Genomic DNA, 13,475 nt, shown 5'->3' with positions numbered 1-13,475 from the left:
CGGAGCCTTGAAATTCTTTGATCCCTAAAAACTAGAACGGAGCAGAAGGCATTCTCCATCCACCAGGGAAGAAGAGGTTTAGACAGCCTGAAAAAGACCTTGAATTCATCACTCACGTGGTGTGGTGGGAGCGGAGGCAGCCTCCGCGTTATAGAAATGGCTTTGATGTTCCATCTCTCTCTCACATCACAGTTCAGCACGAGCTCAGACCCAAACGACTGTTACTAGGTAACCACTCTGGCGGTCTGAGTTCACGAGAAGAGCTTTTTTTTTTTTTTTATGGAAAGCAATTTGACAGAAATCAGAGGAAATGAGAAATTTTGAAAACTACCAAGTAGCAAAATACCTGAAATAAAGAGCCTATTGAGAACAGTAATTGGTTTCAGCGTGAGGGGGTCACAGATTTTAAGAGACAATTTAAACCCAGAAAAAGCAAAGGACGAGATAGCAGCGACTTCAAGGGATTTATCATTTGATCATAGAAGAGAGACACACAGCCTGCTCCTGAAGATAACATGAATATCTAAATACAAAATATGTTTTTAAAAAGACAGCATTTTAGAAAAAGAAATATTGTAGGAGAAATGGAAGAGGAAGGCCCACACAAGGAGGGACAAAGAAAGAGGTCAGGAAAAAAAATGAAATTGAAGGAATTCTTCACGGAGCAATTCACGAAGCAATTCCTGCAATCCACAAAAATGTGTATCCCTTTTTAAAAAAAAGATTGTTTCATTTGCTGAGCATCTCCAGTGTGCAAGTGACCCTTGTTTGGTGGTTCGTGAAAGGTTCTGTGCTTCTGTGTGGAGCAACACTAACTAGCCCCAGACGTTCTGTAGAGAAGGAGGTGAGGGCCAGAGGGCTCGTGGGCAAGGGGCCTTTTTAAAAAATGTTTTCTGGAGCCTACAAATTAGCTTTCCTAACAAAGTTAGGAAACAAACTGTCTAGAAAGTGCTAACCACTGGACTGGTACACACACATGCGCGCACACACACACAGAGCAAGAAAATACTTGTGAGCTCATTATGAACCTTCAAGTTTCTATTGTTTTTGCTTTTGATACTCATTCAGCCAAGCAGGCCCGGTCTTCCACTCTCCACTTCATCCTTCGAGGCCAAGCATCCTTCCAATGTCACCTCCCTCGTGAGCCCGCCCAACTCCCCTCTCAAGATCGGCCATCCCCAAGCCTCCAGTCCCTCATGCCATTTGCCCTCAGATGTATGCCTCGCTCATTTGCATAATAACACACTCTCTGCTTATTTGCTTCTCCCAATAAATAACCCACTTGCTGAGGGCCTAATTCCTCTTTGAGTCTCCCAGGCACCTCAAGTGTAGGATGCCTGCTAAGGGCAGAGCTCAGTGATGGTTGGCAGGGGAACCAAGATGGCCCCAGTGTCCTTGAGGGCATCCTGCCTTCCCTCCCTCGACCTGTCCATCTTCCTCAGTCTCTGCCTTGCTCTCCAGGTACTGTGTGTGAGTTCTCAGTCTCAACTACTGATAATGATAACGAAATTAAACAGAATAGACCCGCTTACTCCTATTTACCCAAAGTAATTTAAAATATGTTAATACAGGACAAATATCACGTGTACGACTCATGTAGATCATCCGTTTATAACAGAGTGATAAAAACCTAACCAAATAGGGGAGAGGGCGGAGCTCAGTGGTAGAGTGTGTGCTTAGCATGCACGAGGTTCTGGGTTCAACCCCTGGTACCTCCATTAATAAATAAAAATAAACAAACTTAATTACCCCCAAAAAAAGTTTAAAAATTAAACAAAATTAAAAAAAAAAAGAACCTAACCAAACATCTACAAAGAACCAAATGAGAAATAAAAAGTGATGGTGTTGAAGATAAGAAGATATTTTTTAATGGCCCCAAACATAAACATTTACGCATTTTGATATTGTATCATCACCTGCATCATCTTACCTTTTCCCCTTTGGCCCCAGCTGTCCCAGTGATGCCTCTCAGGCCTTGAGCTCCCTGGAAATGTGAAACAGAAGGGGAAATTCTTTTAGTTGAAGCACACATTCTTCGATGTCATCGCAAAGGCAAATCCAGAAGAAGAATGCTGTTGTAACCAAAGGTAACACTGAGAAAGAGTGACATTATGTAAACAAACTTCCCCAGTTTTAAAAGAAAAGTCCAAAGAGAATTATTCTGACAGTGGAACCCTTCTGAAAGATTCTAAGGACTTATATCAATCTGGAATTGGAACAGTCACTGATGGCAAAAAAGTAAATATCATTAACATTAAAAAATTATAGTAATGTATTTGACTTTTAACCCCTGTGCAGAATACATGGCCACTCTGGCCTCCGTCATGGTTTGTAACTTGGGTACATGTTACATGATTGTGATTTGAAACCTTGGGATAATCTTTCCCCACCAATGGATGCCATCCAAAGCCATCAACCCACAAAAGCCTGTGACCTAAAAATACAGCTGGGGTCTCCATCGACCACATGCTGTCGCTGTTTTTCACACCTTTTCTATGATAAAAGGCATCCTGAATTCCAGCTGGGGGTGGTAGGAACCCATCCCATCCCTTCTCAGGTGCAGGAGTGGGTCATTCTCAAACTGAGGGTACAAGGTGTTATTTCTAGGATCCCCTTCAATACGGAATGTTATCATTCTCGACCGTCTGGCCCCCCAGCAGCAGGGCTCCAGGAACGGATTCTGTAGATGCTCCCTTGGGAGCAGCAGGGGCAGACACCCCGGCAGGGAAGTTGGGTGGCTAACGGTCCACACCAGCTTAAGACAAAGTAGCTCGAGGCCAGTCATTTCCCTGTGTTCTCAATGGGAAAAGTGGGCAGCTGGATGGCCAGTGCTTCACTTTGCATCCGGGTCAGTCTCCGCTCCCCACAGATCAAATAGGACTAGCCTGAGTGAAACACATGTGGGCAGGATGGTCCTGCTCAGGATGCAAGGTGAGACGTGGCCAAGTCTGATCAAAGCTGCTCGTTCTTCTGTGACTCACTTACTGATTCTGGAGGTAATTCAAAAAGGAATTCGAGAAATATCTGGGTCAAAACAGAGACGTGAGAATGATGGGGGCGGTCTTTCCGGGAGACCCTGTATGTAAGTGTGTTAAAAAGCATGCTTTGGGAAAATCTGTGCATTGATAAATGCTGTCTATGTATTTATTTATTCATTTATTCATTTATTCATTTATTTATTTATTTAAAGTACAGTCAGTTACAATGTGTCAATTTCTGGTGTACAGCATAATGTCCCAATCAGATGCTATATATTTAAAAAGTGAAAATCCGTGAATTTTACAGAAACATTTTGACATATCCCCTCCCAAACACCATGAAGCCAAGCAAGCAGTTAATAATACCCTCCAATGGACCATGCGGGCAGTTCAGAACCCAGCAGAGACCCTCCACCCATGAAAGCACTTAAATGCTGCCTGCAAAATCCTATTCTGAGGATCTCTGGGAACAGCTTAAAAAGATAGCCTTAAGTCCGTACCCAAATTTTCATCAGATCAAAAAATTGTATATCTCTTAATTCTATTCTGTGTCTCCCACCCAGGAAACTGTCTCCTGAAACAAAGCCCTTGCTTCCTCCAAATGCCCTTAAAGTTCTCACGTGGCTTAAAAGCAGAGGTCAAAAAAGAAAAGGTCTCAAACTTAGCAAAGTCACTTGTTAACTTAATGATTTTTGTCTGATAGAGGTGCAAATAATTAACTTTTTTTTCTGAAACAGATAACTCCAAAATGTATGTCCTTTTGGACACTAAAAGAGGATCTTTTAAAATTTACCTCAATTATCTTAACCTAATATTTTTTTGTTAAATGATCTATCTGTACCTGATTTTTCAAATGTTCCCTGAATTGGTCATAACATCTTACTTTTTGTGTCATCAATTAATGAGTTACATGAAATAATAGATTCCACGTGTTCATTCTAAAAAAAAAAAAAAAGCAGAAGGAGGTCATTTTTTCCAGATTCTCTGACTTAAGTTCTGTGTAAACACTAATCTGCATGGCTTCCTGAACATTTGTAAAAGGCAGCTCTGTGGGAACAGCCCAGCAGATGAAGGAAGGGTGGTCCTAGGTTTTGTGTCTGTCTTTCCTAACTCTTCAGTTTCTGAGACCAGGACAGGAATTTGCCACTGCTACTTCACACCTTGGTCAGCTGCGGTGTTCCATGAATATTCTGAAATTATTATTTCCATTCTTGTTACTAGTCATTGTGGCAAGAAAGAAAAGTGTAAGAATTCCATTTTCATATATATAAGTCATGTAAATTCTGATTTGACAAACATTTTATTTTACTTTATTTTTTACTTATTTTTATAGTTGATTTACAACCAGTAATTACCACTGACAATTGTTAGTAAGCAATTGTAATTGTTTACAATAACAACTGTCAATGTTATTCACAGGTTAGTTTCTGGTGTACAGCCTAGTGATTCAGTTATGTGTGTGTGTATATATATATATATATTCTTTCTCATATTCTTTTCCATTATGGGTTATTACAAGTTACTGCATATAGTTCCCTGTGCTACACAGTAGGATCTTGTTGTTTATCTATTTTATATATAGCTGTGTGCATCTGTTAATCCCCAAAACTCCTAATTATCTTCCTCTTTCCCCTTTGGTAACCATAGTTTGTTTTCTATGTCTGTGAGTCTGTTTCTGTTTTATAAATAAGTTCATTTGTATCTTTTTTTAAGACTCCACATGTAAGCGATATCATATGATGTCTGTGATTCGACCAACATTTAAGCTGAAGTATGCCCCCAGGTGACCTCAGTGGACATACTATTACAGGCATCTACCAAAGTGCAGAGGACCAACTTTTTACTAAAAGATATGATTATGAGCAACTAAGAATGTTCTCATGATAAAGATTACACGCTGGCAGGAGCTACACTAATCCAGGGGGTGATATGTATAGTCAAGGCACACATAATTTTCTCATTATAGCATGTGATATATGGAACATAAAAGACATATGTCATCTTCTTGTGCTCACCATTCACTCTAAGACTGCCCAGCCCTGAAATCTAGTAAATGAATGTACGTAATTATAGGTAGAACTTTTCTGTTAAAACGGTGTTTGAACATACAATGGGGAGCCTTTCCTATTTTGAAGAAATGGTGCCCTCCCCGTGCTGGCGTGGTGGGAAAACAGAGACTATCACAGTGATGTACCATGATTAATCCAAATGCTAAACAGGAAATATTCCAAAAGTCATGAAAGAGAATATCTGCCTATTCTAATTAGATATGTTTTTAAAAATACTTTACCGGAGGTCCTTGAGCTCCAGCCTCTCCTGGTTCTCCCTGGTCCCCTTCTTCACCCTGAAACACAGCAGAGAGAAGTGCACCATGTGCTACTCCAGCAAACGGACACCTGCATGGGCTCGGTCTAATTCGGCACATGTTAAATTCATCCGGCAGCCCCTGAGTTATTCTGCTACACTTCCTTAAATGATTTTATATGAGTAATCCACATTAATTGTAGAACATTCAGAAAATACAGAGATGCATATACAGTCACTTTCAACTATAAACACCAATAACATTTTGGATGTTACTCTTTCGAAGTTTTTCTAAAGAGAGAGAAAGGAGGGGAGAGAAAGAGGATCAGAGAGAGAAAGGAAGTATGTTCTAAGTGTGTGTTTTGTGAGAAGGTATATTATTAGGAGAATGTGAGCATACTATGCAACCTTTGCCATCAAAAACTAATTCCAAAAAATATAAAATATATTTTAATAAAATATTATTATAAACTATAATATTTTGGATTATGATTTTCATTTTAACTTTTGCATTATAATTTTTGTCCCATGTATAATTTTGCTAATGTCTTTAAACCAGTCTTTCCTTCCATGGCTTATTCCTTTGATGTCTCTCTCAGAAAAGCCTTCTCTGTCCACTCCCCCCAGTAACATAAATTCTCATCTGTATTTTTCCTGATAACTGGCCACTCTATCCAGTATCATTTATTGAGTAATACATTCTCCCCACACAGGATGGAAAGTTCATTTTGACATATACTAAATTGATGAATATTCTCGTTTCTGGACTTCCTTACCAGCGCTACTGGCCTGCTGTATGACATACCACAGCATTTCAATGACTGCAATTTTATAATACATTTTAATCTCAGGTTGGAAGAATTCCTTTATTTTTCATTTATAGTTACTCTTATTTTTCAGATTTTTCCTAAACATTTACTTTTGCAGATGAACTTCAGAATTATTGGGCCAATCCTCGCTAAAGAACTACTTGCCCTGAATTAGGACTCTATTAAATTAACAGATGAATATGGAGAGAATTGGAATCTTTACAATATTGAGTCTTTCTATCTTGGAACTCAGTTTATCTTCTTATTTAGTCAAAACTTTTTCTTTTTTCCTTCCATCAATAAAGTTTTGTTCTTTTCTTTGTGTCGAATAGTCCTTAAGTTTCTCCTAATACTTGGTTGCTGTTGCCAATGGAATCTCCTTCCACTGTGTTTTCTAATTATTGTTTTGACTGTTTGATATTAATTTTATAATCTCTGATTTAAAATGTTAGGATATTCCAAACAGAAATCCAACTACTGTCTCTTACAGAACAATGACTTTATGGACTCTGAGAAAAAGTTATTTTCTCTCTGATAAGAGATGCACTGTTCAAATCTATTTCACAACTGATACACTGTTCTACACCTTCTGTGGTAGTGAATAACTTACGTTGTGAAGTTAATCATGAGAAAAACTCTTACTCTTTAATATTATCTACATAATATTAGATTAAAATTCAATTCTATTGTTTCTTCCATGTTTCAATTGACTCATTTCTTGCTTCATGGGCTATAGTTTATATTTAGATGTTTTCACAAACACACACACATACAGACAAAGAAATACAAAAAAAAGTAGTAGCAGTATTAATATAGAACATTTGGGCATATAATGCAAACAACTAGGTTATACCTAAATCATTTATTCTTGATTTTCAAGTGAATCCTGAAAGTTCCTACACAGTGGTTTTAGTCTCATAATTATATTCCATAAGAACACATGATTGACAATGGAGAAAGGCAGTTCCAATGGGAAAGCCAGTGACTGAGCGAGTTCATGGAATGGGATCATCAACACAGGTATATAATTAAATGCTACTCGGATTTCCCTACCTAAGTCCAAAAACGACAGTGACTTCATTAGGAAGGTTTGGGGTATTTTTCTATGGAGTCTTGATAAATCTTGGAGTAATGGATTTGATTTAAATACTACAACAGCAGATGACTAGCACACAATAACTCAATAACCACAAAATTAAATGACAAATTTAGGAATAGCAATTTATTATCATTTTGCTGAAATGTTCGACTGTTCATTCCTCTATTCAAAAACAAATTTTAAACTCTTCATTAACTAACTTGGAGAGCGAATTCAAGGCAGAATTGTGAAATGGAAAGCAAACTTCAGGCCCCTAGTCTCTTAATTCTTCATCTTTCTGCTCTCAGTGCCTCTATGAGCCCTTTCATGGTTCAGTCTGCAAGGAGCTATCTTATCTTCATATGCCAGTTTTCAAAGGCACCTCTGCAAGTTTTAAGTGACATAAACATGTGAAATAAATTAAAGGAATTTTCAACGGCCTTTAATGAAAATGTTGGCCAATTAACCTAATACACACAAAAATACTGCAGGTTCCTCACTGAACCAAATTTGAGAATCCAGATAACTAACTTGTAAAGGTCTCAAAAATGCTAGTTTCTTGGAGAGAACAGAGAGATACTTTGATTGACAGCTCCATTCCCAAATCCCATGGGATGGGCAGGTAGAAGTTCCCCAAAGAAAAGAGGTCACCCAAAGAAAGCAAAGGATGCAGGACATCAAAAACAACAGAAGTCTACTATATCTGCTTCACTATACGTGCTACCTCAATATCTTTTGGCTAAATTTAATATCCCTACACACCTTTTTTGTGGTTAGATGATATTCTATTACATGGATACATCATACTTAATTTAGCCACATTGGACATATTTTTTCACCTCTGTACTGCAAGCCCTTAGAATAAACCCTGGTACAAAGCACGTACTTAATAAATATTTGTTGAATTTTTAAAATTACAAATTTTAAAATTTAGTGGAAGAATGGGCACACAGAGAAATTTCCAAAGTACTTGATTGTTTTTCCATTTTCTCCAGTTTGACATGGAAAACCTAGCTGTTATACGCCAGATAAATAAAATGACTTAACTATTCAGAGCCTAAGTAATAAGAAAGACTTTTGAAATAAATGTTCACACTGTAATGAGGCACAGGAAATTGGCTTATTTATCCTCCTTATCTGAGATTGTTCGAAAGAGTTACCTAAGGAGTTCAAGAATATTAATGCCTGAAGGTCTTAATAAATTGCCTCTCAAGCTCTTAACTTCAAAAGAAAAAGACTAATCTTCTGCTACCCAATAAAGATATAGAAGGACATAGTCAACAAAGTCTAAGGGACCCTCATTAAAAAGAACAGTTTGACTTTGTAAAATGTTATGGAATTAACAGGGACAAAATGTCTACCGTACAAGAAGTCAAATTCGTAGTTAACTTAAAAGCAGTTTCATCTTAGCAGGTGAAAAAAGGGCAAATAGGTCACTTTGCTTTAAATTTCAGGCTTGGTTATTTGGGGGGTGGGAGGAAGGTGGTGAGTAGGCTTATTTATGTATTTAATGGAGGTGCTGAGGCTAGAACCTAGGACCTTGTGCCTGCTAAGTACGTGCTCTGCCACTGAGCTCTGCCTTCCCCTTTTTCAGTCTTAGTTTTTCTGCAGGACATGCCAGTCCCAATGTACGTTATGCTGTGGATTCTAAGTTTCTACCCAGATGATAGTATAAGTTTGACTGCTAACTACTAGATTACTCAAAATCTAAGTTATACTGAAATGAAGTCAGTAACAAACAAATTATTTCAAGAACTTAAGACGAGAAGCTATACACCAATTACCAACTTCTCCGATTGCCAGTCTTAGCAACACTTGTCATAAAATTTTACACTTGTCATGAAATTTTGTTTAGTAGAGTAGAACGACTAGCTTGAATAACAGTTGACTATCAAAACATCAAGGAAAAGAACCGAGAGGGACTGACTTGAAAAGGAAAGTGAGGGGGAGCAACACAACAAAGAATGAACATGTATGGTGCTTTCTTTGGTGTTTCTTTTTCTTGTAATTGAACAATGTTAGACTATGATGCTCAGTTAGAAGTCTGACGCATCTACGGAGAACTTGTCAGCCATCCTTTGAAAAGGAAGGATAAAATATCTCCCTTTATTATTCCTCCTCGTTCCTTGTAATCAAAGTGACCACAACCTCCCAGTCACAATTGACCCACTAAATATTCACTTTCCTTACCTTGTGACCTTGTCTTCCAGGCTCACCAATTTCTCCTTTAGCCCCTTTATGACCCTAACAAATGCAAAAATAAGTAAATAAGTAAGTAGCTAAATAAATAAATAAATAATAAATGCATTGGTTTCGGCACAGAAAGTGGTCACAAGGCTCATAACGTTATCTTGTGCCCCTAAAATTTATGTCAGTGTGCTGCTAAGAGAAAGGTTATGTCACAAAGACATCACAGCCTTACAAGACATTAATAATGCCCTGTGTATTTCATGACCACTCTATATAATAAATATCAGTTTTAGTTACTAGAAAAACACTATTCTGTTACCTACTTCAGCAACTAAGTCATGATTCACTGCCTGGATGAATCCACTGCCTGCTGGTTCCTGGATCCCTCGTTTCCCAGTTTCCTCTCACTGTTGGGTTAAGAGCATGACGTCTTCTCCAACACCAGTGACTTGCTTTACAGAGGTGACAGCTGACGCGGCCCAGCTGCCTACCCTTGCTTTCTGGAGACTGCTCTGAAATCCTTCTTTTCCCCCCACACCCATCTCTTTCCTGAAGGTGCAAGAAGGGCTTCTCCAGACGCATCACTTCCTGCCTCTTCTTGTACATGATTTGAGTGCAAATGGAAAGCTATAAACCGCAGTCCATGAAGGCTGCATGGCGTGAGCAGAGATCCCTGTCAGGCCACCTGTTCTAAGCATATGTGTGCTTTGAGCAGTAACATGGGGCAAATGTGAAGGAAACATTCTCAAATTAAGTCTCTCAGAGCTTTCACCCTCAAAGCCTTTTTTGTTCCAAGAGTGCACGTCTCTATAAAAGAAAATCAGACACCAATCCAGGCCCAAATCTTCTGCAACTGTGGGAACTCACCAAAACTAACTTTAGGGAAAACCATCATTGGAAACTCATCTCAGACCTTTCAGATCACAGCAGAACTCCACCAGTCTGGACTTTTTCAACATCACCCCAGATGCAGAGACTAGAGAAAGCCATCAAACCCCAGCATTTGATATTTCTTTCTTTTCTTTTATGGGAAATTTTGAAGGAATTATGATGGCCAGAGGGAGAGAAAAACTCTTTTGGAAAGTCTCTTTTCTCATCTATTTGGCACAGTTTCTCCAATCTTTGCTTTAACTAACTAAAACTGTTTCAAATACATCATGCACACAATCCCTGGCTCTTCTCTCTCACCCCTGGAGCAAACTTCTGAACTGTCATTGGGTGTTCCAGGGTCTCCCAACCCCATACATCTTATTGATAGTTCTTTCCTGAACAACAAAGCACTGAATAATCAAACTTCTATGTCTCAGTAGGAGTACCTGTCAGGGGCCCCAGCGGGAATTTCTAGGACTGAGTAAGGACCACAGACCAAGCCGCAGAATAAGCGAACACAGACTTGCCAATCCATCAGTGTGGAACCTCTGCACCAGGAAAGCCCATGTTTAAGGGAAAGGATGAACACGGGTCTAGATCTATGGATAATACTCTTGAAAATAGAATACAGCACTAAAATTATTCTCTTACCCTCATGCCTGGCAGGCCTGGGTATCCTGAGCGACCTGGTGGACAGGAGTTGGGACACTGCCAGGGAGAGAGAGAGAGAGAGAGAGAGAGAGAGAATTAACTAGAGTCTCCACTTTATGACAAAATGATACATTTTTTCAGAGATTCCAGCAACAGAACCCCAGTGCAATTATATTCGTTAAATAACTCTGACTAGTCCCTTTCCTTTTTTTAATTATCTTATTTTTAAACTCAGAAATATTCCTAGCTTCCAGAAAAGTACAGAGAGCATAACAAACCCTTTCCCTATGTATCTGCCATCCGGATTTAATGAATGTTAATAGTTTGCCATATTTATTTCAGATTTAATTTATTGAAGAGATGTTTCCAGAGAGGCCATGGCGCCAGGATCTGATTCTTGTCCCCTCCCCCTCCACTCCAATGGCTCTACCCCAAGGGTCCCATCCCCTCGACAAATGGGCCAAAACTACATTTAGCGCAGATTTCCAACATCTTTCGAGTATCAGTCTACAAGTAAAACAAGTCTTAGAGGAGATTATTTGACTTCTACTTTCTAACATTGGGGTGTTCTGGTGAAAAGTACGTATTAGTCATAAAGTAAAAAGATTATGCAAAAAGAAATATAATAAAAACATTTTCTAGGGGAAAGGGTACAGCTCAAGTGGTAGAGGGCAAGCTTAGCATGCACAAGGTCCTGGGTTCAATCCCCCGCACCTTCTCTAAAAATAAATAAGCAAATAAATTTAATTACCTGCCCCCCAAAAAAAGAAACCAAAAATTTTTTAAAAATTCATAAAGAAATAAAAAACATTTTCTATAGTGAAAAATGGTTGGTCTGAGTGTCTACAAGCCCACTAGTCCTGCAGACTGCCCCGGGGTCTGAGTAAAGTAAAACACAGAAATGCAACATCTTCCAGCAAGATCGTTTTAGAGAGAATTCGTCTTTTCAAGAGACTTCATGGTCTTTGACTTCAAATTGTACTTTGTCCAAAGGAAAACATCTCACCAGTGGATCTCCATCGTGAAAGCCAATTGCTCCCTAAAGTAAAGAAAATATCATGGTTAAGAATAGAGTTGAATATTGAATTCAGACCTACTAATAATAGAAAGTTCATTGGGCAAAAATGCAACAGATATTTTTGCTCAATAAAATATAAGGAACACACAGCATCTAACAACTTGACTCCTGGGCCTATTCCATTTGGAGAAACAGTAGGTTCTTTCTCTCAGGGGATAGAAGGGAAATGATGCGAGAGACAGAAAGGAAACATGGGGAATGCTGAATCATTAATTAAAAATACGGATTCTCTCCTACTTAACCTCAGTTTTTAAATTGCTCACTATGTAAATCCTTTGTAAAATGAGCTGATTTGAAAGTGTCTCTGTTACACATCCAAGTTTTGAGCAGTTGAGAAACTGCAAGCATCCAAGCACCTCAGACGTCACGAGTAAACCATTCCCTGTGAAAACCACCTTTTAAGTGTTCGTGATGTCTCTGCTTTTCTGGCCTAAAAAGACCGTGCTCTGAATGACTGGGAAAATCGCAGCCATTTTGGAATTTTAGGACAATGACTTGACTTAAAGAGACTTCCATTTTTGGTTCTTAGGTTGCTTCGATCCCAACTCTGACGTAGAGAAATTCAAGCTGCAAATAACTTACGCTGGGTCCCGGGGGGCCAGGGGGGCCAGGTGGTCCTCTCTTCCCAGGGTCACCCTAAGTTATTGGAAAATTGTGATACAGTGGTTATTCACGTGTCAAAACACAGTACATAAAACTGGTTAGGCATGACAGAATGACATTCCTAGAAACCCAACAGAGATCAGCCTGCCTGGACCTGCCACCAAAATCAGTGAGTGCTCCACAAAACCAGAAGAACAAAGTAATAAAACAAGGGCAGAGGGAGACTTGTGGAGGAAGAAGCCAATTCCTCTCTAGAGAATGATCACTTTATCTATTCTGAAAACAAACTGGAAACATCACGTATATTTCTAGTTGATTTGCAGAGGAAGCAGAACAGCCAATGCTGCTCAGGTCATCCAGCTAAGGCAGCAAAGGAAGGCTGGCACCAGCCTAAAGCTGTGAAATGGAAGGTAATCTCCGCAGGGCCAGACGATCCCTGACCCCTGGGGCGGTCCACCCAGAAGCTATCACTCAGGCTGTCACTACACTCTCTTGCAAATGGGACAGAAGATCAAAGATGGCTAAATTCAAACAAGTCATCCAGATAAAGATGGGTTCCAGTTAGTCTTAATGCCCAGAGTTTACCCCTGGCATATGTTTTTCCTTCTTAATATCCTACCATAAGAGGTCAAAAGTGTCTTACAATCAGCTTTACAATCATTCCATATTCATTCACTTGTCCAATAAATAAATCTGTCAAATAGTAGCACATATAGAGAAGCAAGAAATGTATCTAATCTGTGGCTCCTACTCTCAGTGAGTTCACTATGATCAGACAATGTCATTGCTTCAACATTTTTTGGAATATTTATCAAATAGTAACATCAAGCACTTATTCCAACAATTTCTTCTAAGAAGTTCAGCTCTTTATTAACAAAAGTTAAGTTCTGTTTGTTCAATCATCATCTTGTGAT

At 39.0% G+C, this 13,475-nt stretch overlaps 1 protein-coding gene across 1 annotated transcript in view; it reads right to left on the bottom strand.

Moving 5' to 3' along the window:
* Positions 1-13,475, bottom strand: part of COL9A1 (collagen type IX alpha 1 chain) — an 84,928-nt gene that overhangs the window by 36,244 nt on the left and 35,209 nt on the right. Inside the window, 6 exon segments of the mRNA XM_072965487.1 lie at positions 1,931-1,984; positions 5,269-5,322; positions 9,360-9,413; positions 10,881-10,937; positions 11,887-11,919; positions 12,541-12,594. Coding sequence (XP_072821588.1) covers positions 1,931-1,984; positions 5,269-5,322; positions 9,360-9,413; positions 10,881-10,937; positions 11,887-11,919; positions 12,541-12,594 — 306 coding nt within the window.

The sequence above is a fragment of the Vicugna pacos genome, chromosome 8 (assembly GCF_048564905.1).
Source record: "Vicugna pacos chromosome 8, VicPac4, whole genome shotgun sequence".
Taxonomy (NCBI): Eukaryota; Metazoa; Chordata; class Mammalia; order Artiodactyla; family Camelidae; genus Vicugna; species Vicugna pacos.
The sequence above is the reverse complement of the archived record's forward strand: the minus strand, read 5'-3'. Positions and strand labels throughout refer to the sequence as shown.